Source organism: Pongo pygmaeus, chromosome 18 (assembly GCF_028885625.2).
Source record: "Pongo pygmaeus isolate AG05252 chromosome 18, NHGRI_mPonPyg2-v2.0_pri, whole genome shotgun sequence".
Lineage (NCBI taxonomy): Eukaryota > Metazoa > Chordata > Mammalia > Primates > Hominidae > Pongo > Pongo pygmaeus.
Window position 1 is genome coordinate 32,136,092 of NC_072391.2, and position 25,828 is coordinate 32,161,919.

The following is a 25,828-nucleotide window of genomic DNA, read 5'->3' on the forward strand; positions in this document are numbered from 1 at the left end:
CCTTCATGATTTCTGAATCTTAGTTGCCCCATTCATAAAATGGGAAAATTAGATACCTGCTTTTTCAAGGGAAGTGGCTATTTTTCAAAGGAAGTGGCATTTGTATATTCCACTAAAAAAAAATCTATTTTTATACGAAATATCCCAATTTAATTTTTTTTTTTTTCTTGAGACGGAGTTTCGCTCTTGTTACCTAGGCTGGAGAGCAATGGCATGATCTCGGCTCACTGCAACCACTGCCTCTTGAGTTCAAGCAATTCTCGTGCCTCAGCTTCTCGAGTAGCTGGGATTACAGGCGTGCACCACCACGCTTGGCTAATTTTTGTATTTTTAGTAGAGACGGGGTTTCACCATGTTGGTCAGGCTGGTCTCGAAATCCTGACCTCAAGGGATCCACCGGCCTCCGCCTCCCAAAGTGCTGGGATTACAGGCATGAGCCACCGCGCCCGGCTTTGAAACGATTTTTTTTTTGTTTTGTTTTGAGACGGAGTCTCGCTCTGTCGCCCAGGCTGGAGCGCAGTGGCGCGATCTCGGCTCACTGCAAGCTCCGCCTCCCGGGTTCACGCCATTCTCCTGCCTCAGCCTCCCGAGTAGCTGGCACTACAGGCGCCCGCCACCACGCCCAGCTAATTTTTTGTATTTTGTTTAGTAGAGACGGGGTTTCACCGTGTTAGCCAGGATGGTCACTATCTCCTGACCTTGTGATCCGCCCGCCTCGGCCTCCTGAAGTGCTGGGATTACAGGCGTGAGCCACCGTGCCCGTCCGAAACGATTTTTTAAAAGTAAAAATACCCTAAGGTACCCCTGTGGACTGGATTTAGCTTTGGGCTGTTGTTCACCTAGGCTACTGGTTGTCAGAGATGCTATGACATCTTTATTGTGTAACTTAGGCAAATCAGTTTACTTCCCTGAACTTCAGTGAGCTCATCTGTAAAATGGATCAGGACCCATCGTTATGCGGATCAAATGAGACCAGGCGTGTAAGACGCTGAACAGCGCTGGCGCATGGTAAGCACCCCACGCATGACGCGACAGCGGTAGCTTGGGTGGATGTTGAATTGGTTAGGATGTATTCAGGGAACAAGATATCCCAGAGGCCAGCGGAATAGGCGACGCCGAGAAAGGAGAAAAGACGGCAGAGGAGATAAAGAGGGAATGGAAGAAGTGAGGAGGCAACAGGGTCCGCCCTCCAGGCGGGGCGCCAGCGAGAGGCCCAGGCCGGGGCGGGAGCGCACGTGGCCTATTTCGGGCGGAGCAGAGGCACTGGGCGCAGCGGAGACCTCCAAGCCGGCCCCAGGAGACGGGCCGCGAGGGTAGGTTGGAACTCGGCGGCAAGGACCTTGAACGCCGGGCTGGGGAGGTTCCAGGTGCTTGGGAGTTGGGGGACTGCAGATGACGCTAGGTCTGAGCTCGCCGCCCTCTCCGAGCCGTTTGGGCCGGACGCCTGGGTTCTTCGGGCTCCGCCCTAGGGGGGTGGGGCTATATGTTCGGACCAATGACCGTCCGTCCCTGCGGCCCCGCCCCCTCCCCGCCCCCGGAGCCGCGGCCTCGCTGAGTGCCCAACCGCCCGGCGCCCAGGCCTGGGGCACCGCGAGCCCCGAACCTTCGGCTGGTGAGTGCGCACCCCCTCCCCGGGGTTTCCGCCCCGATCCCGCCTCCAGCCCGTGCCCCAGAGCTCCAGGTCGCCGACCCGGGCGCTGGGGAGTGACTCAGCTCAAGGATGGTGGCGACTTGCGGGGGCTGGAGATTCGAACCGTTCAAGGCCTTGAATGCCGGGATGAGTGGGGTGAACGCGAGCCCTCGGAGCTGGTCCCCGGGCTGTGCCAGAGCGTGGGGCCGGGCTAGGGTGGACGGGAGAGGACCAGATTCGGAGACCAGGGCAGGGGCGGGAGAAGCCACGGCTGCACCGCCTTGCTGGGCCAGGGCCACGGTGGGGGGGAGCGGGTCCTGAGCTTCTGATCCAGCTCCCCGCCTCAGGACACCAAGATGCCTGGCGAACAGCAGGCAGAGGAAGAGGAGGAGGAAGAGATGCAGGAGGAGATGGTGCTGCTGGTGAAGGGTGAGGAGGATGAGGGTGAGGAGAAGTATGAGGTGGTGAAACTCAAGATCCCCATGGACAACAAGGAGGTATGTGTCACACACACACTGGGGCCCACTGTCCCCAAACCTGGTCCAGGCCCAGCCTCCCTCAGATAGAAGCCAGGGATCTTGCCCCTACTTTTCCCAGAATCTCAGATCTAAAACCTCAGGATTGGCCCATCCTTCTGCCCCACTGTCTGGGCTTCCATCATACAAAAGACACGCCTACTGTCCCAGGCTTCCTGCTGGGTGCAGGAGATTAAACTCCGTCCTTGGATCCCCCATGGAGCTTGATGTTAGACTGAAGGGTAACCACACAGTTAGAATCCCATGTGATGGCTGCAGGTACAGGGGGATGATGAAGCCTAGAAGTGGGAACTTAACTCAGATTTAGAGGTTGGGGAAAGGCCAGGTTAGTTCAACAGCAACAGTAACAATAGCTAACCCTTGCCTAGCATTTTCTATGTGCCAGGCAGTGTTCTAAGCACCTCGATTCTATGATGTTGGTAGCATTTATTCCATTTTACAGATGAGGAGACTGAGGCCCAGGGCAGTTTGGTAACTTGCCACAGGTCTCAAAGTTAGTAAAAGGATGACTTACGTGAGACTAGTAGGAGTCTGGGGTCGGAAGTGGGGTGATGGACCCAAGCAGAGGAAATGGCTCTTTTATTATTATTGTTGTTATTGTTTGAGACAGGGTCTCATTCAGTCACCCAAGCTGGAGTGCAGTACAGCTCACCGCAGCCTTGACTTCCCTGGGCTCAGGTGATCCTCCCACCTCAGCCTCCCAAGTAGGTGGGACTACAGGCATGCACCACTACACCTGGCTAATTTTTTTTGTTTTGTTTTGAGACACAGTTTCGCTCTGTTGCCCAGGCTGGAGTGCAGTGGCGTGATCTCGGCTCACTGCAACCTCCATCTCCCGGGTTCAAGTAGTTCTCCTGCCTCAGCCTCCCAAGATGCTGGGATTACAGGCATGCGCCACCACACCCAGCTAATTTTTTGTATTTTCAGTAGAGTTGGGGTTTTGCCATGTTGGCCAGACTGGTCCCAAACTCCTGAGTTCAGGTGATCCTCCCACCTCAGCCTCCCAAAGTGCTGGGATTATAGGTGTGAGCCACCGCATCCAGCCAGAAATGGCCCTTATAGAGGCTCAGACGAGTGAGTAGTGCACTGCAGCAGTGAGGGTGGGTGGTTCGGTCATGCTGTAGTGTGGATGAGTGGGGGTGGTTGGTAGGACACACAGGGAGTCTGGCTTTTATTCTGAGGGTATTTGAAGGTTTTGAGATCAGAATATGAGTTAAATTTCCCCCCTGGAGACCCTAACTGCCACCAGATATGTTTCCGCTTCTCAGAACCCCAGAGGACTCTGTCTGCCCCCAGCCTGAGCAGCCCTGAGTCCCAGTAGAGGGCTTGGCTCCAGGGACCCAGCTTGCAGGGGCCGGGACTCTGATTCTTCCTGCCCAGGAGCCAGTTCCCAGGGAAAGAATGCTCTGCTGCCCTCTAGTGGGCCTGGTGGGTGCTGGGGGAGGGGACTAGCTCCTCAGGCCTCCAGATAGTGTAGTAACTATCTGGTTGTGTTTGTTGCGGGCCCCCTTGGCCCATTATCCAGCTCTGCCTGCCTCTTCTGGCCCTGTGATTGCCTGATCTCCACCTTTGGCCTCTAAGTTACAAACACAGGCTCCAGAGCTTAGGGTGGACTTCCAGCTCCATCACTTACCCGCTGTGTGACCTTGGGCAAGTTTCCTAACCGCTTCATGCCTCAGTTTCCTCATTTGTAAAAGGGAAATTATAACAGCACCTGCATCTTGAAGTTGTGAAGAATGAATGAGTCAACACATGCACAGAGTTAGAACTGTATCTGGCACAAAATAAACACGGAAATAGTTGCTGTTACATTTATTCTTCTCCCCAAAGCTCGGGACCTTGGGCAAGGTCATCCTTCTCAAGATTTTTCAACTTTTTTTTTTTTTTTTTTTTTTGAGACGGAGTCTCACTGTGTCGCCCAGGCTGGAGTGCAGTGGCGCAATCTTGGTTCACTGCACCTCCACCTCCCGGGTTCATGCCATTCTCCTGCCTCAGTCTCCTGAGTAGCTGGGATTACAGGTGTGCACTACCATGCCCAGCTAATTTTTGTATTTTTAGTAGAGATGGGGTTTCACCATACTGGTCAGGCTGGTCTCGAACTCTTGACCTTGTGATCCGCTCGCCTCGGCCTCCCAAAGTGTTGGGATTACAGGCGTGAGCCACCATGCCTGGCTCAACTCATTTTTATCAAAGGCCTGGGCTGAACCATGAGAACTGGAGTTGATCAGGGAAGTGAATGTGGAGGCACAGAAGACTGAAGGCAAACGACTCAAGGCAGTGGGGAAGGCTTCCCAGAGGAGATGATTTTTGACTTGGGCCTTGAAGGCTTTGCGGGGGTTTGGCATGTGGAGGAGGAGGAAGGGCATTCCAGGAGGAGGAAACAGCAAAAGCAAAGACTCAGAGGAAATGAGACGGGAAAGGCAGTTGGGGGACAGAGGGGCCTTGCAAGCTAGGGCAGGACGTACTGTGTTGGGTTCTGTGGCACCATAAGAAGCCTTAAATCATGGGAAGAGCCAGGCGTGCTGGCTCACGCCTGTAATCCTAGCACTTTGGAAAGCCAAGGTGGGAGGATCACTTGAGCCCAAGAGTTCGATTCCTCCCTGGGCAACATAGGGAGACCTCATCTCTACAAAAAAAAAAAAAAAAAAAAATTTAATTAGCTGGGCATGGTGGCATGCCTGTAGTCCTAGCTACTCTGGAGGCTGAATGAGCCCAGGAGTTCAAGGCTGCAGTGAGCCATGACTGCACCACTGTACTCTAGCCTGGGCAACAAAGAGAGACCCTGTCTCAAAAAACAAAAACAGGCCAGGTGTGGTGACTCATGCCTGTAATCCCAGCACTTTGGAAGGCTGAGGCAGGCAGATCACTTGAGGTCAGGAGTTCGAGACCAGCCTGGGCAACATGGTGAAACCCCATCTCTACTAAAAATACAAAAATTAGCCGGGTGTGGTGGCGCCTGCCTGCAATCCCAGCTACTTGGGAGGCTGAGGCAGGAGAATCGCTTGAATCCGGGAGGCGGAGGTCGCAGTGAGCTGAGATTGCACCACTGCACTCCAGCCTGGGCAACAGAGCAAGATTCCATCTCAAAAAAAAAAAAAAAAAAAAAAAATCAGAGGAGGGACATGACTGGATTTTCTGTTTAGAAGAATTATTGGCTGCTACAGGGAGACCAGGCCAGGTAGGGCCTGCTCTAAGGTAGTAACAGCAATGATGAGGAAAAGGGGCCATTTAGGAACCCGGCTAGAGCCAAAGGGCATGTGCAGTGAAGATCTGGCATGACTAGTCATGAAAGGCACACAGGGCCAGATTGTGAATGGTATCATGTAGCGGTCCTAACTCTACCATTTACCAGCTTTTCTTTGGCTTTCTCATCTGTAAAATGGGGTAATAGAGTAAGACCCCTGAATGCCAGTCTGAGAAGTGTCATCAGGGTGACTAGATTTGGAGGAGATGGGTGGAATTGAGGATTACGCACACACATCCCATGAACTGTTAGCACCGTGCCCAGAAGGGTGCTCGATCGTTAGCTTGCTGTGGGCCTTCCTGAGCCTCATTTCTCCATCTATGAAATGGTGACCTCGAAAGCGCCTTCCAGTGGTGACATTCAGCGAGTCCTAGCTATTGCCAGTCCTGTGGCCAGTCACTGTCCAGAAGGGCCTTAATTACGCTGCATGCAGGGGCTGGAGTCTTCTCCCTCTGCCATCAAAACCCAATCTATCTTTTAGAAAGATTTTCTCAGAGGGCTCCATGCACATCCAAACCTATCTTTCCCTGGCTTGAAACCTTGAGTGGTTTTCTGCTTTCCTCAGGGTGAGGTCTCAGCTCCTAAACTTGGCATTCAAAGCTCTTTACCATCTGACCTCATGCCATTCTGGCTTCATCCCCTCGACACCTATCCCATCCCCCGTTGTGGTCTCAGCCCGCAAAGCCTCTTCACCTTTGTTCCCTGCTTTCTCCAGGAGTAGCTCTTTTCTCTTCTAGATCAGTTTCTGAATTTTTAACATGCATACAGATCACCCAGGGGTCTTGTTAAAATAAGGATTTTAATTCAGTAAAATCTGGAGTGGGATTTGAGATTCTGCATTTGTAAAAAGTTCCCAGTGATGTTGATGTTGCTGGTCTTTGGACCACACATCCTCCAGCAAGGAACTAGAGGACACTGGTTGTGTTTAATAGTTTGTACCAAAAAGAAGGAAGACTGTGACCACAAAAACGGGCCAGGGGAGGGAGACAAGCTGTGTAAGTGGCCTCAAACTCTAGTTAGTGAGATTAGAATTGCATCATGGAGGCTGGGCGCAATGGCTCTTGTCTGTAATCCCAGCACTTTTGGAGGCCGAGGCAGGAGGATTGATTGAGCTCAGGAGTTCGAGACCAGCCTGGGCAACATGGCAAAACCCTATCTCTACTGAAATACAAAAATTAGCCGGGTATGGTGGCACGCCCCTGTAGTGCCAGCTATTTGGGGGGCTGAGTCAGGAGGATTGCTTAAGCCCGGGAAGTTAAGGCTGCAGTGAGCCGTGATCATGCCACTGCATCCAGCCTGGGTAACACAGTGAGACCTTTTCTCAAAAAAAAAAAAAAAAAGAGAGAGAGAATAAAAAAAGAATTGCATCATGGTTAACAGAATAGGTGTTCCAGAAAATGAGTAACTTCAGTTCAAACCCTGGCTCTGCCATTTATTAGCTGAACAGCCTTGTGTAGTCACTTAACTTCTGAGTCTTATTTCCTTATATATAAAACAGGGCTAAGGTACCTAACCAAAGCCATGGTGAGAATTTAGAAAGAGAGTACTGGTAAAAAGCACTTAGCACAGTTCCTGGCACATGGTGAGTGCCCAACAAGTGGGAGTTATTTTATTAATTAGAGAAGTAATGGCTAAGGAAGAAACTGGGATGTTTGCTCTGGTTAAAAAACATTTAAGCAGGAAGACAAAAATCACTAACTTCTAATACCTGGATTATTATATTATTACACTACATTGTATGTTCACAGTAGCCTCCTGTTATAGTGCAAATACCATTTATTCTAATTTTTAAATCTAATAGTTGTAGAATTTAAGACATGCTTGGGCCATTAATGATCACCTAGTCTGGTATTTGCCAAGTTTCAGTCACGTGTATTGCTCATATGTTGTACTCACATTATTTATTAATGTTTTTCTTCAAATAGATTCACATTGTTTTGTTAAATAAATTTACCTTCATCTAAACAATAGTACTGATGAAATTGTGGGTTTCATGTGATATCTTGTTTTTTTAATATTCGTGAAAATAAATGTGTAACAATTATAATGAGACTTTTTAAAAATTTGCCCACATACCACCTCATACCTCATGCTGGGAAATTTTGGGTTTTTTTTCTTTTTTTAGAGACACGATCTTGCTTTGTCACCCAGGCTGGAGTGCAGTGGCACGTGATTGTAGCTCACTGCAGCCTTGAACTCTTGGGCTCAAGTGATCCTCCTTCCTCAGCCTACCAAGTTGTTGGGACTACAAGTGCACCCCACCACACCTGGCTAATTTTTCACTTTTTGTAGAGACGAGGTCTAACTGTGTTGCTCAGGCTGGTGTCCAACTCCTGGCCTCAAGTAATCCTCCTTCCTTGGCCTCCCAAAGTGCTGAGATTACAGGTGTGAGTCACTGCACCGGCCTCATACTGGGAATTTGATCTCACTTAGCCCACCTAGCCTTTCTTGGGACACTGGGGCAGAGGAGGATCTTAATGAGCTGGATTCAGCTCCTCTTACCAAGATTTTTCCTCGGGCATCCAAGGCCCCTTCTCCTGGGCTGGAGACATCAGCAGCGCTTGTATGGAGAATTTCTTTTTCAGAAGTCAGTGAACTCAGCATGAGGAAGCCCTCAGGCTGTCCAAAGTCACCTGAAAGAGGGTGCCAAGGAAAAACGGGCCAGAAAAATGTAGATCTGATGAGACAAGTTCTCTCCACAGTGGCTGATGTATTGAAATAAACCAACAGATTTCAAAACCAGGGCAAGACTGGAAAATATGACCTTGAATTCAGATGGTGCCAAACGTACTGTGGGGAGTGTCTCCATTTAAAGTATCAAGTTGTATTTTAACCTTGAATCCCTCTTGGAGTGTGCCAGGGACGTGGAATCCAGCCTCTGTCACATCTTGGTCACGTGAGTTCAGAACAGTGTAGCCTGAACGACGGCATGGTCTCATGGGCACCCTGAGTCCATCCTGGCTCCCACTGGCCATGTGAATTTCATCGCCCTCACCCTCAGCTTTCTCAGCTATCAAAAGAGAGAACACCCAGCTCAAGGCGGGTGACAGGAGGATTTAATACAATAACATACATAGTGTTGTCAAAGCTTAATACTTTGTTATTGATTGTTGCTATTGTTATCAGTATAGATACTATTTAAACCAGATTTCTCTTGGTCACTAATTTTCCAAATTGCCCTGTTTTCTAATTTTTTTTTTCGACGGAGTCTCGCTCTGTCGCCCAGGCTGGAGTGCAGTGGCGTATCTCCGCTCACTGCAAGCTCCGCCTCCCGGGTTCATGCCATTCTCCTGCCTCAGCCTCCCTCGTAGCTGGGACTACAGGCACCCGCCACCACGCCTGGCTAATTTTTTGTATTTTTTTAGTAGAGATGGGGTTTCACCATGTTAGCCAGGATGGTCTCGATCTCCTGACCTCGTGATCTGCCCGCCTCGGCCTCCCAAAGTGCTGGGATTACAGGCGTGAGCCACTGCGCCCGGCCTCTTTTTTTTTTTTTGAGATGGAATCTCACTCTGTTCCCCAGGCTGGAGTGCAGTGGCATGATCTCAGCTCACTGCAACCTCTGCCTCCCGGGTTCAAGTGATTCTCCTGCCTCAGCCTCCTGAGTAGCTGGGATTACAGGCATGAGCCACCACATTCGGCTAATTTTTGTATTTTTAGTAGAGACAGGGTTTCACCTTGTTGGCCAGGCTGGTCTTGAACTCCTGACCTCAAGTGATCCGCCCACCTCGGTCTCCCAAAGTGCTGGGATTACAGGCGTGAACCACCATGCCTGGCTTGTTTTCTAATTTCTGAGTTGGTTACCACAAAGCCACTACCTTTTGACAAACTATCTTGAAGGCCTTGAAGTTGCCCTCCTGTAGCTTCAGAAAGAGAAGGCCCTACTATTTTCTGCTGTCACCCTCTTTTTTTTTTTTTTTTTTTTGAGACGGAGTCTCACCCTGTCACCCTGTCACCCAGGCTGGAGGCAGTGGCGCAATCTCGGCTCACTGCAACCTCCACCTCCCGGGTTCAAGCAGTTCCCTGCCTTAGCCTCCCAAGTAGCTGGGATTACAGGCGTCCGCCACCACACCCAGCTAATTTTTGTATTTTTAGTAGAGATGGGGTTTCAACATCTTGGCCAGGCTGGGCTCGAACTCCTGACCTCATGATCCACCTGCCTCGGCCTCCCAAAGTGGTGGTATTACAGGCGTGAGCCACTGCACCTGGCCTTGCTGTCCCTCTCTCTTAACCTGTTTCCCATCTGTAAAATGGGGATGATGATAATTACCTCGTGGAGATCGAATATGGGAGAAGCTGACACTGTCTTGTCCTTAATATGCCCCAGGCACTTCATTTGGTCATGAATTAATTGCTTGGCCATAGTAGATACTCGACATCAGTTTTGCTGGGGTTTTGAGCGTTCTCTTTTCTAAGAAGGGAGCAATATGCCCTCAATACTCTTCACTGTTAGTCCAGAATGTTTTCCCTTCATGTGCCTCTTAGAAGGCATTTCTTTCCTTTTTCTGATTTTTATCTCTAGAAGGCCAGAGCTTGTGAAACTGGCTAATTTTCAGATTTTTTTCATTTCAGACCTCAGAATAACATTTGGCTTTTACCCTTGCCTTTTTCTTCACTGCTTAAAAAATGATAGGTGTTTGCTATTCAAAGCTGATTAAGAGCCTGGACTTGGTCCTGGCCTGGCTTCCAGGATGCCCCTCTCCTGCTCTCCTCCCTCCCTGGCTTCTCCCCGTCTTGCTGCCCTAGGTTCTCTCTGCCCATCCCCTGGATGGTCTCATCCACTCATTCTCAAGGCTTTATAAACCATCTATAGGTTGACAGCTTCTCAATTAACATCTCCAGTCTAGGCCTCGCTTCTGAGCTCCAGATATGTCAAGAAGCCATGACAGCATCCAAAACAGATCTCCCCTCTCAACTTGCTCCTCCCACCATCCTCATCTCTGTAAATGGCAACTCCACTTTTGCAGCTGCTAAGCTCAAAAACCTTGAAGTCATTTTGATCTCTTTTTCTTCACACCTCATATCTAATCTCTTATTAAATCTATTGTCTCACACTGCAAATAGATCCAGAAGCCAATCACTTCTCACCACCTCCACCATCCACCGTCCACTTCTGTCACCTGGGTATGAGCCACTATCTTCTCTTGCCAGGTGGCTGTAGTGGCCTCCTCACTGGGCTTCTGTTCTCTCCAACTCCTTCATTTGGTTTTCAACCCCAGTAGCCTGAGGGAGCCTTTTTAAATGTGTAGGATATGGTCACTTCCCTGCTCAAAGTCCTCTGACATCTCCTCTTACAGTTCTCTGTCTCCTTTATATTAAAAGCCAGAGCCAGGCACAGTGGTATGTGCCTGTAACTCCAGCTACTCAGAAGGCTGAGTCAGGAGGAACTGCTTGAGCCAGGAGGTTCAGGACCAAGCCTGGGCCACAGCAAGACCCTGTCTCTTAAAAAAAAAAAAAAAAAAAAGCCAAATATAACAAATACAAGGCCCTATATGCCAAGAGATCTCCTCCACCACTACATCCGTGACTCCCCCCATCATGCATTCTGCTTTAACCAATTTTTCTTGCCATTTCTGGAACAGCAGGCAACTCCCGCCTCTGCACCTAGCCGTTCCCTCTGCAGTGCTCCTCAGAGGGCTATCCATGTAGCCTGCTCTGTCACCTCCTTTAAGTCTTTGCTCATGTTATCATATCGGTAAAGTGTCTTGACAACCCTGTTTAAATCTGTAGCATCCCCAGTACTAGCATTCCTTATCCATTATTCCTGAAAGCAGGAATTTTTTAATGCTTTTTATTTAATGCAGAATCCCCGTGCCTAGAACAGTCTAGGACACTGCATGCCCTCAGTAAATATTGGTTGAATTAATAAAAATAGCTAGAACGCCACTGGGCTTTGTGATGTGTGCGTTACGCGCATTATCTCACTGGATGCGCACACCATCCTGCGAGGCAGCACCGTGGCCTTTCCTATTTCATAGATGGGGAACTGAGGCTCACAGAGGGAGCAGCCTGTGGAGACCCAGGTCTCTGGCTCCGGGGCCTGCCGCTAAAGGCTGACCTATCCCCCTCTCCCCGCAGGTCCCGGGCGAGGCGCCCGCGCCGTCCGCCGACCCGGCGCGTCCCCACGCGTGCCCCGACTGCGGCCGCGCCTTCGCGCGCCGCTCCACGCTGGCCAAGCACGCGCGCACGCACACGGGCGAACGGCCCTTCGCGTGCACCGAGTGCGGGCGGCGCTTCTCGCAGAAGTCGGCGCTGACCAAACACGGCCGCACGCACACAGGCGAGCGGCCCTACGAGTGCCCCGAGTGCGACAAGCGCTTCTCGGCCGCCTCGAACCTGCGGCAGCACCGGCGGCGGCACACGGGCGAGAAGCCGTACGCATGCGCGCACTGCGGCCGCCGCTTCGCGCAGAGCTCCAACTACGCACAGCACCTGCGCGTGCACACGGGCGAGAAGCCGTACGCGTGCCCGGACTGCGGACGCGCTTTTGGCGGCAGCTCGTGCCTGGCGCGCCACCGACGCACGCACACGGGCGAGCGGCCCTACGCTTGCGCCGACTGCGGCACGCGCTTCGCTCAGAGCTCGGCGCTGGCCAAGCACCGGCGCGTGCACACGGGCGAGAAGCCGCACCGCTGCGCTGTGTGTGGCCGTCGCTTCGGCCACCGCTCCAACCTGGCGGAGCACGCGCGCACGCACACAGGCGAACGGCCCTACCCCTGCGCCGAGTGCGGCCGCCGCTTCCGCCTAAGCTCGCACTTCATCCGCCACCGACGCGCGCACATGCGGCGCCGCCTGTATATCTGCGCCGGCTGCGGCAGGGACTTCAAGCTGCCCCCTGGCGCCACGGCCGCCACTGCCACCGAGCGCTGCCCGGAGTGCGAGGGCAGCTGAGTCCCGCAGGGCTGCGGAGGGGCGCGCTGGGGCTTCGACCTGGCTGCACTAACCCAGGCTCCTCCTGCGCCCCGGCCTCCGGGTCTGGGAAATTGAGGGGACGGCAGGCCCGGCTGCCCTGGAACTGGGAGACAGGGAGAATCCCCTGCCGGGGTCCCTGGAAACAGTGCCCACCCCACATCACTACATTCCCTCGGCCCGTGTTAGTGAATAAAGTATTATATCCTCACCCCACCCGTGCCTGTGAGTGAGGTGGGTGGGAGAGGAAGAAAGTTGGGGTTCCCCAGGCTCAGGTGCCAAGTGAGTTGTCAAGGAACCAAATGGGGATGTAAACCTAAAAGGGGTTCCCGGCACCTCGGTTTGTGTTGGGGGTAGGAGGTGATCGCACACTTGGCCCTTGGTTACGTCCTGATAACCTTAAATCTGAAAGGGGCCATAAATATACTATGTTCAAGATCAGACACGCACTGCATTCGGCAGAGCTCCAGTGAGCAAGGCACGACCCTCAGATCTCAGTCTAGTGAAGGAGAGAAAACTGTTAACACTACGTTAAAGGTTTTAACTGCTTTGTTATGTAAGCTTACCCAGCCCGGCGCGCAGTGACTCACGCCTGTAATCCCAGCACTTTGGGAGGGTGAGGCTAGCAGATCACTTGAGGTTAGGAGTTCGAGACCAACCTGGCCAACATGGTGAAACCCGGTCTCTACTAAAAATACAAAAATTAACTGAGTTGGGCGCCTGTAATCCCAGCTACTGGGGGTGCTGAGGCATGAGAATCACTTGAACCTGGGAGACAGAGGTTGCAATGAACCGAGATAGTGCCATTGCACTCCGGCCTGGGCAACAGAGGAAGACTGCCTCAAACAAACAAGTAAAAAACAACAAATCAAACCAAACCAAAAAAATCTCAAAGCGATTGGACCTAGCAGCTCATGCCTGTAATCTCCAGCCCTTTGGGAAGCAGAGGCAGAAGGATCCCTTGAAGTCAAGAGTTTGAGATCAGCCTGGAGAACAAAGTGAGACCCCCCATCTATTAAAAAAAAAAAAAAAAAAAAAAAGCTGGGCATGGTGAGGCACACTTGTTGTCACAGCAAATGAGGAGGCTGAGATGGGAGGATCACTTGAGCACAGGAGGTTGAGGCTGCAGTGAGCTACTGTTGTGGCACTGCACTCCAGGCTGGGCGACAGAGTGAGACTGTCTCAAAAATAAATACAAATTTAAAATTCCAAAGTTATAAAAATTTATTTTTTCTTGTTTTCTACTGTGCAACCCACTTCCGTGCCAGCAGCCTACAGGCATACAGGCCAGGCAATGGTTGGGGCTACAGTTTGCTCTGGCATGGGGTACTATGGGAGGCCTAGGGAATCTGGCCCATCATAAATCCAAACCCATGCGTTATTTTAAATTTATTTTGGGCTGGGCAAGGTGGCTCACACCTGTAATCCCAACAGTTTGGGAGGCTGAGGCGGGTGGATCACCTGAGGTCAGGAGTTTGAGACCAGCCTGGCCAACATGGCTACTAAACAGGCTACTAAAAATGCAAAAATTAGCCTGTAATCCCAGCTACTCGGAAGGCTGAGACAGAGTGAGACTCCATCTCAAATAAACAAAAACCAAAAACATCAGCTGGGTGTGGTGGCAGACACCTGTAATCCCAGCTACTTGGGAGGCTGAGGCAGGAGAATTGCTTGAACATGGGAGGTGGAGGTTGCAGTAAGCTGAGATCACACCATTGCACTCCAGCCTGGGCGACAAGAGTGAGACTCTGTCAAAAAAAATAGTAATAAAAAATGAAAATAAATTTATTTATTTTGTAGAGACAGGGTCTCGCTATGGTGCCCAGGCTGGTCTCCATATCCTAGCCTCAAGCAATCCTTCCACCTCTGCCTCCCGAAGTGCTGAGATTAGGCATGAGCCACCATGCCTGGCTAGGTAAATCTTTTCTGTCCATTTTTGCCACAGCCAATGAATGGCAGAGACAAGTAAATAGGCACTTGCAGTCCAGTGTCAACTGGTGCTATGATGGAGGAAGACAGGCTCTTCTCAGAGGTGATGTTTAAGTTGGGTCTTGAAGGTGAAGCTGGGGTTTGGGAAGTGTGGAGAGAGCCCCTAAAGCTGCATTCCAGGGTCATCAGAGCTTGCAGATGTTCCCTGGGGTGGAATGGGGGGACAAAAAGCAAGAGGGTTTTGGAAGTGAGGTTAAAGTATCCAAGGTAGCAAAGCCTTGAGGGCTTAGAGGGGAAGGATGGATCTGGCATCCGTAGGGAGCTGGAACTCATAGCAGTGGACCTGGGCTTGAGAGAAAGGCGATGGGACTGACTTCATTTCTTAGCTTGGGTGACTGCAGGACAGTGTCACTGAGATGGGGGTGCAGGATGAAGAGCAAGACAGGAGCTTAAGTCTGGACATGCTGAATGTTAGGTCAGCATGAGGGAGGGGATTGGCAATAACAGCTTAGAGATATCAGGTCTGGAGTCCATGACACCATGTCCAGAAGAAAGCACTCAAGAAGAGTCTTGAAAGTGGCCAGGCGTGGTGGCTCACGCTGGTAATCCCAGCACTTTGGGAGGCCGAGGGAGGAGGATCACTTGAGGCCAGGAGTTCAAGACTGACTTGGGCAACATGGTAAGACCCCGTCTCCACTAAAAATAAGGAAACATAGCCAGAGGTAGGAAGAAAACCAGGTAAGCATCTTATCTGGGAAATCTAGAGGAAAGTGTTTCAGAGAGAGTGGAGGATCAGCTGCTGCTCTGGTGCCCGTTGCATTTGTAATGAGGGCGGGGAAAGTGGTGAGAGTTGTTTCAGTGGAGCGGGGTGAAAACCAGCCAGGAGGCAAGGTTGTAAATGGGACGGTGGGGAAGCAGAGTGGGGGAATTTAGCCAACCCTTTGAAGAGGCTGCTCGAGGTTTGATGGTTTCACTTTTGTCAACAGTGAAGGGATTCATATATGCTTTCTGCACGGGAAGAAAGGGCTAATGCAGAGAAGATCATACAGAAGGGAAAGCAGACACCCAATTAAAGAGAGGAAGGAATCAGGGCTTCGTAAGGATGCGGATCCCATTATCACTGGAGAGCCAGAAGAAAGGCGGGTTTGGGCACATAATCTGATGCACTGTTTTACCTGGGAAATAAGAATGGGGGTCAATGGATAAGAAATATAAGAGAGTGAGGCCAGGAAAGGAGAATGCCTCATTTTACTGATGTGCAGACTGGCTCAGAGAGGCAGCAAGTCAGCGACCATTGTAGATTCTTTTTTTTTTTTTTTGAGACGGAGTCTCGCTCTGTCCCCCAGGCTGGAGTGCAGTGGCACTCGGCTATCTGCAAACTCCGCCTCCCGGGTTCACGTCATTCTCCTGCCTCAGCCTCCTGGTAGCTGGGACTACAGGCGCCCGTCACCACACCCAGCTAATTTTTTGTATTTTTAGCAGAGACAGGGTTTCATTGTGTTAGCCAGGATGGTCTTGATCTCCTGACTTCGTGATCCGCCCGCCTTGGCCTCCCAAAGTGCTGGGATTACAGGTGTGAGCCACTGCGCCTGGCCGACCATTGTAGATTCTGAAAGCACAGATGTCTACTGGTGTACGTGGGGGACTGTTTCCAGGACACACTCCCACCCCCACCGTGTACACAAATCCACTCATACTCAAGCCCCAGTCAGCTCTGCGGAACCCACACATAGGAAAAGCTGGTCCTCCACACACATGGCTTTTGCATCCCACAAATACTGTATTACTGAACCATGTCTGATTGAAAAACAATTCAAACAAACGTGGACTCACATAGCTCAAACCTGTGTTGTTCAAGGGTCAACTGTAGTTTAAAAGTCCTTTCCCCTACATTAGCCTACCCTGTGACGGAGGCAGCCAGAGGTATCTCAGAAAAAAGTGATGTGCCCAAAGTCACACAACAGGCAAATCTTACACACTCAACACTATCTTTTTTTTTGAGATGGATTCTCGCTCTGTCACCCAGGCTTGAGTGCAGTGGCGTGATCTTAGCTCACTGCCACCTCTGACTCCTGGGTTCAAGCAATTCTCCCTGCCTCAGGCTCCGGAGTAGCTGGGATTACAGCCACCCGCTACCATGCCCAGCTAATTTTTGTATTTTTAGTAGAGATGGGGTTTCACCATGTTGGCCGGGTTGGTCTCGAACTCCTGACATCAGGGGATCCACCTGCCTCAGCCTCCCAAAGTGCTGGGATGACAGGCGTGAGCCACTGCACACGGCCCTCAACACTATCTTTAGGTGGAGAGGAGAAACAATGAATTGGCCTTGGTGCGGCAGGGTGGATAGCCTTTACTTTTACCAAGGAGGAAGCCCTATTTCACCCCACATCAAAGACCTGACCCTGATTTCCTGCTCTGGGCCCCTGGTAGTTGAGTTAAAAAGGCAAATAAGGCCGGGCGCGGGGACTCACGCCTGTAATCCCAGCACTTTGGGAGGCTGAGATGGGCGTATCACGAGGTCAGGAGTTCGAGACCAGCCTGGCCAACATAGTGAAACCCCATCTCTACTAAAATTACAAAAATTGGCCGGATATGGTTGCATGCACCTTTAATCCCAGCTACTTGGGAGGCTGAGGCAGGAGAATCGCTGGAACCTGGGAGGCAGCGGTTGCAGTGAGCTGAGATCACGCCACTGCACTCCAGCCTGGATGACAGAGCGAGACTCAGTCTCAAAAAATATATATATATAAATAAATAAAAATGAAAAGGCAAACGACTGGGCACGGTGGCTCAGGCCTGTAATCCCAGCACTTTGGGAGGTCAAAGCGGGCAGATCACCTAAGGTCAGAAGTTCAAGACCGGCCTGGCCAAGACGATGAAACCCCATCTCTACTAAAAATACAAAAAAGTAGCCGGGCGTGGTGGCGGGCACCTGTAGTCCCAGTTACTCGGGAGGCTGAGGCAGGAGAATGGTGTGAATCCGGGAGGCGGAGCTTGCAGTGAGCCGAGATCGCACCACTGCACTCCAGCCTGGGCGAAAGAGTGAGACTCCGTCTCAAAACAATAAAAAAAAAAAGCTGGGCGTGATGGTGGGCGCCTGTAATTCCCGCTACTGGGAGGCTAAGGCATGAGAATCACTTGAACTCAGGAGGCAGAAGTTGCAGAGAGCCAAGATTATACCGCCGCACTCCAAGCCAGGCCTACAAGAGCAGGACTCTGTCTCAAAAAAAAAAAAAAAAAAAAAAAAAGGAAAACAGGTAATAACAGTAACTGCAAAACTTACCAAGTGTACTTTACTACGTGCCAGGCCCCGCCCTGAGCACTCACATAACTCATTGAAACCTCACAACCCTATTGGGCAGGTACTATTCTTTTTATTTGATAGACAAGGAAGCTGAAGTGCAGAACGATTAATTTGAGTAATGTCATTCAGCTTGCAAGTGTCAAAGATGGCATTTGAAGCCAGACAGCCTGGCTCCATCATCTGGACTCTTACAGCCTTCAATCTCTAAGAGGGGGAAGGAACTTACATGACATCCTACTGGGAATTTGCTAGAAACCAGATCTCTCTGCCCTGCAGGCAAAAGGTACAACAGGGAAACACGAGAATGGGTCTCAGAGGCAACCCTGGTCCCCCCGCCATCACCTGCTGAGACAGAGCCTCCCTGGCCATCCAGGAAGAATCTATAAGTTATTGCCCAAAACCATTTTACTGGGAGAACAAACACCAGGAGGCTACCTTCTAGAGGCTGCTGGGCCTCAGACCTCAAGAAGTGGAGGCCTCAGGCCCATGATCTATTCGGAAAAGACTAGAAAAAGGCTCCAGGGCCAGGCCACTCTGCTCTTCAGACACCACCCTGAGTTGCAAGTCCTGTGGCCATCTTTCTAGGTTGAGGTCTGGGCTGTGGAGTCACAGGGAATGTCCGCAGGCCCCACAGCCTGGTCTTCAGAGATGGCCCCATGGGGCAATTCTGTATACTTGCGGGAAGAGCTGCGGGCCAGATGGGCTGGATAGCGTCGCCGGTTGATGTCCATTTTGGAGAGCACTGCTAGCGGCAGATCCACACGGCAGCGGGCTGCTAAGGCCACCAGGTAGATGAGGACGTCACTAAGCTCCTCTTGAAGGGCTGTCCGTTCCCTGGGGGACCAACCTTGGGGGCCAGGTTCCCCATCGGTTTTCCACTGACTAGGAGCAGAACACAGACAGACACACACTCAGATGTAACCTGGGGCAATGGGCTCTGCCAGTCCTTGCAGTAATAACACCCACCTCCAAGGACGACCCAACCAATCTGGGCCCTGGGAAGAGTCAGGTGGGGAAGAGACCCCAACAGATGATACCAAGATGTCTGTGTCTCTCCCTGGGCCAAGGAGTGGCCAAAAGAATGTTTCATTTGTTGAGACAAAGCTTTGAGGCCCAATTCTAATTCTCTCCAGCCCTAGCCATTACCATCGCAGACCAAACCTCGGACCTGGACCACTGCAGAAGCCTCCCCACTCATCTCCCGGCTAACTCATCTTCTACTCCTGCCCAGACCATCTTTTCTATTTTTTGAGACGGAGTCTCGCTCTGTCGCCCAGGCTGGAGTGGAGTGCAATGGCACGATCTCACTGCAACCTCCGCCTCCCGAGTTCAAGCGATTCTTCTGCCTCAGCCTTCCGAGTAGCTGGGATTACAGGCACGTGCCGCCGTGCCCGGCTAATTTTGTTTTTCTAGTAGAGACAGGGTTTTGCCATATTGGCCAGGCTGGTCTCGAACACTCGACCTCAGGTGATCCGCCCTCCTCGGCCTCTCAAAGTGCTGGGATTACAGGCATGAGCCACCGCACCCGGCCCACACCATCTTTTAAAAGCACAAATCAGGCTTGGTGCAGTGGCTCACGCCTGTAATCCCAGCACTTGGGGAGGCTGAAGCGGGTGGATCACGAGGTCAGGAGTTCAAGACCAGCCTGGCCAAGATGGTGAAACCCCGTCTCTACTAAATATACAAAAAAATTAGCTGGGCATGGTGGTGGACGCCTACAATCCCAGGTACTTGGGAGGCTGAGGCAGAGAAATTCTTGAACCCGGGAGGCAGAGGTTGCAGTGAGCCGAGATCGCACCACAGCATTCCAGCCTGGGAAACAGAGCAGGACTCCGTCTCAAAAAAAACAACAAAACAAAACAAACGAAACAAAAAAAATCGGCTGGGTGCCGTGGCTCATGCCTGTAATGCCAGCACTTTGGGAGGCTGAAGTGGGTAGATCACCTGAGGTCAGGAGTCTGAGACCAGCCTGGCCAACAAGGTGAAACCCCATCTTTACAGAAAATACAAATTAGTTAGGCGTAGTGGCACATGCCTGTAATCTCAGCTACTTGGGAGGCTGAGGCAGGAGGGCAGGAGAATCGCTTGAACCCAGGAGGCAGAGGTTGCAGTGACCCGCCATCACACCATCACACTCCAGCCTGGGTAACAGGAGCAGAACTCCGTTTCAAAAACAAAACAAAACAAAACCCCACAAATTATATTTTTCCCCTTCTCTGCTAAAATCCAAACTGTGCTTGGAATACAATCTAAACTCCTGACAAAGCCCTCCTGTCCTGCATGGGCTGACGCCTGTCTTTTCCAATGCCACTGCCCACCACTCTCACTCCCCGCCTAAGGCCACTTTGGCTTGTTCTGCCTTGCTCACAGGCTAGACTGTCACAGGGCTTTTGCACTCACTGCTCCCTCTGCCTTGAATGCTTCCCCATCCCCCATCATTCCCAGGGCTAGCTCCTTCCTGTTATTCAGGGCTCAGCCTAGATGTCACCTCCTGGCTCATCACCTTGTGGGTTTTTGTTTCTTTTTTTCAACGGAGTCTCGCTCTGTCGCCCAGGCTGGAGTGCAGTGGTGCCATCTTGACTCACTGCAAGCTCCGCCTCCCAGGTTCACGCCATTCTCCTGCCTCAGCCTCCTAAGTAGCTGCAACTACAGGCGCCCGCCACCACAACTAGCTAATTTTTTGTATTTTTAGTAGAGATGGGGTTTCACCCTGTTAGCCAGGATGGTCTCGATCTCCTGACCTCATGATCCGCCCCACCCTGGCCTCCCAAAATGCTGGGATTACAGGTGTAAGCCACAGCACCTGGCAGGTTTTTTTTTTTTTTTTGAGACGGAGTCTCACTGTCGCCTAAGCTGGAGTGCAATGGCGTGATCTTGGCTCACTGCCACCTCTGCCTCCTGGATTCAAGCGATTCTCCTGCCTCAGCCTCCTGAGTGGCTGGGATTATAGGCGCCTGTGACCACACCCGGCTAATTTTTGTATTTTTAGTAGAGACAGGGTTTCAGCCTGTTGGCCAGGCTGGTCTTTTTTGTTTTGTTTTGTTGAGATGGAGTCTTGCTCTGTCGCCCTGGCTGGAATGCAGTGGCACAATCTTGGCTTACTGCAACTTCTGCCTCTGGGGTTCAAGCAATTCTCCTGCCTCAGCCTCCTGAGTAGCTGGGACTACAGGGGCATGTCACCATGCCCAGCTAATGGTTGTATTTTTTAGTAGAGACAGGGTTTCACCATGTTGGCCAGGCTGGTCTTGAAGTCTTGAACTCCTGACCTCAGGTGATCTGCCTGCCTTGGCCTCCCAAAGTGCTGGGATTACAGGCATCAGCCACCACACCTGGACCTTTTTCGTTGTTGTTTTTTTTTTTTTGAGACGGAGCTTTGCTCAGTCGCCCAGGCTGGAGTGCAGTGCCGCAATCTCCGCTCACTACAAGCTCCGCCTCCCAGGTTCACGCCATTCTCCTGCCTCAGCCTCCTGAGTAGCTGGGACTACAGGCGCCCGCCACCACGCCCGGCTAATTTTTTTGTATTTTTAGTAGAGACGGGGTTTCACCGTGTTAGCCAGGATTGTCTCAATCTCCTAACCTTGTGATCCGCCCGTCTCAGCCTCCCAAAGTGCTGGGATTACGGGTGTGAGCCACCCGGCCCGGCCCCTTTTTTGTTTTTTTTTTAAGACAGAGTCTTGCTCTGTCGCCCAGGCTGGAGTGCCATGGTGTGATCTTGGCTAACTGCAATCTCTGCCTCCCGGGTTCAAGCAATTCTTGTGCCTCAGCCTCCTGAGTAGCTGGGATTACAGGCGCCTGCCACCATGCCTGGCTAATTTTTGTATTGTTAGTAGAGACGGGGTTTCACCATGTTGGCCAGACTGGGTCATCACCTTGTGTTCTTTTCCTCATAGAACTTCTCATAATTCCTGGATCTTCTAATATGAGATTACTGATTTACTGTCAATCTCCTTCCACTGTGAAGGTGGAAACCTTTCTGCCTTGTTCTAGGCCATATCTCAATTCTAGAAGACCTAGCACATAGGTGATGTTCATAAATCTGTCATGAGACCATGTGCAGTGGTTCAACCTGTAACCCCAGTGCTGTGGGAGGGTGAGGCGAGTGAATCACTTGAGACCGGGAGTTTGAGACCAGCCTGGGCAACAACAGCGAGAGATCCCATCTCTACAAAAAATAAAAATAAATTAGCCAGGCTTGGTGGTGGCGCACGCCTGTAGACCCAGCTACTCCGAAGGCTGAGGTGGGAGGATCGTTTGAGCTCCTGAGGCTGCAGTGAGCTATGATCACACCAGTACACTCCAGCCTTGGCAACAGAGTGAGACCCTTTCTCTTAAAAAAATGACTGTCCTGGTCTAGGGCTCATCGCCTCTTGCCTGGTCTACACCAGCCAACTCTCTGGTGTCCCCTGTCCCATTCTCTCAGTGATCCATCCAATCCACCCTGTAGACACAGTGACCTTTCCAACACTCATATCTGGTCAGGTCTTCGTCCAAACTCTCCATCACACTCTAGCCCTAATCCTACCTTCGTGGGTTCAACTCCCACCCCTCTCCTCCACAGCCCTATCACTCATCCAACATGTGCCTGTTGAGTGCCTACTATGCTGGGCATTTGGGACACATCAGAGAAAACAGATCCCAAATCCCTGATTTTTCCCAAGATGCTTACAATGAAGGAGCATCAGATTCTCCCTGAATTGAACTTGCCCTTTCTTGCCTCACTGCCCCTGCAAATATAGTTCCCATGTCTGGAATGCCACAGGCAGGTCCTCTACAGAATACCTTCCTTTCAGCCCCAGAGGCAGAGGAAAAGGGTTGTTGGGCCAGGCGTGGTGGCTCACCCCTGTAATCCCAGCACTTTGGGAGGCCAAGGCGGGTAGATCACCTGAGGTCAGGAATTCGAGACTAGCCTGACCAATATGGTGAAACCCCATCTCCACTAAAAATACAAAAATTAGCCAGGCGTAGTGGGGGGCACCTGTAGTCCCAGCTACTCGGGAGGCTGAGACAGAATTGCTTAAACCCGGGAGGTGGATGTTGCAGTGAGCGGAAATTGAGCCACTGCACTCCAGCCTGGGCGACAGAGCGAGACCACGTCTCAAAAAAAAACAAAAACAAAAAAAACGAAACACAAAAAAGGGAAAAGGGTTGTTGCCACTGCTTCTTCCTAGACGGGACCTGCCCTGATGCTTTCACACCTCACACCTCTCTCTTCCAGGAGGCTGAGTGCCCCTAGAGGGCAGGGACCCGTGAGTCCTCTCTGCATCCCAACAACAGCAAAGAGCCTTGCAATCAGGAGGGGAAATTGAACCCATGAATGTTTGAAGACCAAATAAATGCTCCCCTCCCGTCCCCCACAACTCAGACTCTACCAGGAAGCTTTCCATCTACTCACAAGAGTTCTGCCAGCTCCCCCACTTCCCCAACCAAAGCCAGGAGGAGGTTCCGAGGCTGATGGAACTGTTCCCAGTCTCGTTCTGCAGCAAACTCAGCATGGAGGCGGCGGCTGAAATAGGACAAAGGAGTGTAAGCCCAAGTCTCTGGGTTAGAGGATGATGCAGGGGCCAGAGGCAGCTACCCCGGTAGTATGTAATGGGGGCCTGGGACCAGGAGATTCTGCAACTAATTCATTGGATGGTATTGTGCAGGCCATTTCCTCTTTCCGGAACTTGGTTCCCTCATCTATAAAACGGGCGTGTCCCTGAGCTGCCCTTAACATCTCGCCAAAACTAACAAAACCCTCTTCATTATTCCATCTCCTGCTGCTACTTCTGCAGTTTCCTCCACCTAGAATCGCCGCACATCAAAATGCAATTTCTCTTACAGAAGGTAGTTCCACAGGCCCTTCCTCTAAGAAGCCTTTCTTGACCTCCTCCAGCAAGAAATAACGTCTCCCACCTCTCAGCACTTCGTTTGCCCCTCTCGTACCCCCGGCGCCTGGAGAGCAGAGGCGGTATCGGGTGCCGGTATCTTCCCAGGGCTAGGCTGAAGGGCGTTCCTAGTTATCTCTCGGAGGCACCACCCAATTTCCCTTGCCTCAGGTGTGCACCGCTGCGCCCATTTTGCAGATGAGGTAAGAAGGCTCACCCAGGGACAGCCCACAGAGCCAGGACCCGAGCCCCGCTGCCAGCCCGCTTCCCGACCACGTGGAGGAATCCTTCCCAAAACGCGGGAGAAAGGGGCGACTTCCCCACCCCGAGCTGGGCCAGTCCTGCTTACATGTCCTCGAGCGTGGGCTCTGGGCTGAAGCTGAACCGGCCGGGAGCAGCAGTGTCCTCTCCCCCCGTGTCCCCACGAATCTCCCCACCGGCCACAGACATGCCGCCCACCCGCTGCAGCCGCGACTTCACGGAAAACCCACGCGCCGCGCTCGAAGCCCCGCCTCCAGAGCTCCGACCAATTACGGGAGTTCTCTATTGCCTCACGGGGCGGAGCCTGAGGAAAGAGACCAATGACTTGTGTGGAGTTTGCTACAGCCCTCCCCTTCCCTCACTGGACCAATCTGAGGGAGCTTCAAGCGCGCGTTTCTAGTCTTAGGCCCTGGAATTCTTCCGTTAGGCCCTGTGTCTAAAGGTACAGGTACCAATTCGACCCGGGGAAGAAACGAAGGGCAGAGGGCGGGGGAAGCCCAGGCGCGTCACTTCCTTTATGGGCGCCAGAGGGCGCCAAAGCGAAATGGCAGCGGAAGAGGGCCCGTCAGGTGGAAAACCCTATAAATGAAAGGCCCTATGCATAGGTATTAAATCTGTCAGGGCTTAAGGACGTTGAGAACCCCCGAGGCCAACCCCCACACTATTTGGATGGGATTGAAGGGGAAGAGTGGAGTAAGATCAGACGGCAGTAGGACTTCAGCTCCCCGCCATCTCTGTGTCCTGTGGTTGAAACGATGGAGGTCGCCCCATCCCTGTCCTAAGGAAGGCAGTAGGCCCCAGCGCAACGTACATTGCCCTGAAACACGTGGCCCGTTATGGTCTGGCCTGTGCCGGCCTCTCCAGCCTCATGGGTTCCCAGCACGGCTCCTCCACCCCACACACGAGAACTCCAGGCTCACTCACACCAGGGAATACGCGAGGTGGCGAGTCACAGAGTTGCTGCTTTCAAATCAGAACCACTGAGTTATTGGCCATGGGAGGAGCAGAGATCTTTATGAAACCCTAGAACAGGTGTAGTCTTGCAAAGAATTATTTATTATTGTACCCTTATTAGGGCTACTATCTCTGATTTCCACGTTTAAGGAGGCTTCCAGCTTGCTGGAAGTGAAAGCGTAAGAAAGTGCAGGAAAAGGCAGAGTCAGAATTTGGAAATTAAAATCCCAAGGCTGTGACAATTGCAATTCTAGGTATATGCCCTAGAGAAATTAATGAATATGTGCAGAGAGACACATGCAAGAAGTTCATTACAGTTTTGTTTCTAAGAGTAAAAAAAATTGAAAATAAAATGACTATCAACGGAAGAATGGGTACATGGAGGTATATTTATACAAATGATATTATCCAGCAGTTAAGATTGGATACATGCAACAGAAACAAGTTTAAACTGGTTTTAGCAAGAAAAAGAAATCTATTATTTTTATTTTTTAAATTTTTTATAGAGACAGGGTTTCACCATGTTGCCTAGGCTGGTCTTGAACTAGGATTGCTGGATTGGGCTCTAGCAATCCTCCTGCCTTGGCCTCCCGAAGTGCTGGGATTACAGGCACGAGCCACCCCCACCGGCCACAAGGAATTTATCATAAGGATACAAGAGTGTCTCCAGAATACAGTGGGACCTCAGGAATGAACTGGAACTGGGATAGCTGTTTTAAGCATTTTACATATTTAATCCTCATAGCAACTAATTTAATCCTCACAAAAACCCTATATGGTGGGTAATATTGTTGCCATCCCCATTTTAAAGATAAGGAAACTGAGGCCGGGCACTGTGGCTCATGCCTGTAATGCCAGCACTTTGGGAGGCCCAGGCGGGCGGATCACGAGGTCAGGAGATCGAGACCATCCTGGCTAACACGGTGAAACCCCGTCTCTACTAAAAATACAAAAAATTAGCTGGGTGTGGTGGCGGGTGCCTGTAGTCCCAGCTACTCAGGAGGCTGAGGCAGGAAAATGGAGTGAACCTGGGAGGCGGAGCTTGCAGTGAGCCGAGATCGCGCCACTGTGCTTCAGTCTCGGCGAAAGAGTGAGACTCCGTCTCAAAAAAAAAAGATAAGGAAACTGAGAGGTGAAATAACAGCTAGTAAAGTGGTAGAGCCAGCGTCAAATCCAGGCAGTTTCGCTTCACAG

The 25,828-nt window shown here is 51.4% G+C and overlaps 2 protein-coding genes and 1 non-coding gene across 4 annotated transcripts; 1 reads left to right on the forward strand and 2 right to left on the reverse strand.

Moving 5' to 3' along the window:
- The first annotated feature begins 1,208 nt into the window (after nucleotides 1-1,208).
- ZNF771 (zinc finger protein 771) lies at nucleotides 1,209-12,530 on the forward strand. 2 transcript variants are annotated; one of them, XM_054453614.2, is made up of 3 exons: nucleotides 1,209-1,313; nucleotides 1,978-2,127; nucleotides 11,489-12,530. In XM_054453614.2, the coding sequence occupies exons 2-3, from the start codon at nucleotides 1,987-1,989 to the stop codon at nucleotides 12,299-12,301; spliced, it is 954 nt and encodes a 317-aa protein (XP_054309589.1). In that variant the 5' UTR covers nucleotides 1,209-1,313; nucleotides 1,978-1,986; the 3' UTR covers nucleotides 12,302-12,530. The 2 variants fall into 2 exon arrangements, with proteins under 2 accessions (XP_054309589.1, XP_054309587.1); XM_054453612.2 differs by lacking the exon at nucleotides 1,209-1,313 and adding an exon at nucleotides 1,516-1,612.
- Nucleotides 12,531-13,561: 1,031 nt separating this feature from the next.
- On the reverse strand, nucleotides 13,562-13,696 carry LOC129016399 (small nucleolar RNA SNORA42/SNORA80 family). The gene has a single exon (XR_008494801.1). It is a non-coding gene; the product is annotated as a small nucleolar RNA SNORA42/SNORA80 family (small nucleolar RNA).
- A 3,906-nt stretch (nucleotides 13,697-17,602) lies between these two features.
- DCTPP1 (dCTP pyrophosphatase 1) lies at nucleotides 17,603-23,979 on the reverse strand. Its single transcript, XM_054453615.2, has 3 exons — nucleotides 23,769-23,979; nucleotides 22,945-23,055; nucleotides 17,603-18,434 (listed from the first exon to the last, which is right to left on the reverse strand). The coding sequence occupies exons 1-3, from the start codon at nucleotides 23,867-23,869 to the stop codon at nucleotides 18,134-18,136; spliced, it is 513 nt and encodes a 170-aa protein (XP_054309590.1). The 5' UTR covers nucleotides 23,870-23,979; the 3' UTR covers nucleotides 17,603-18,133.
- Nucleotides 23,980-25,828: the final 1,849 nt, after the last annotated feature.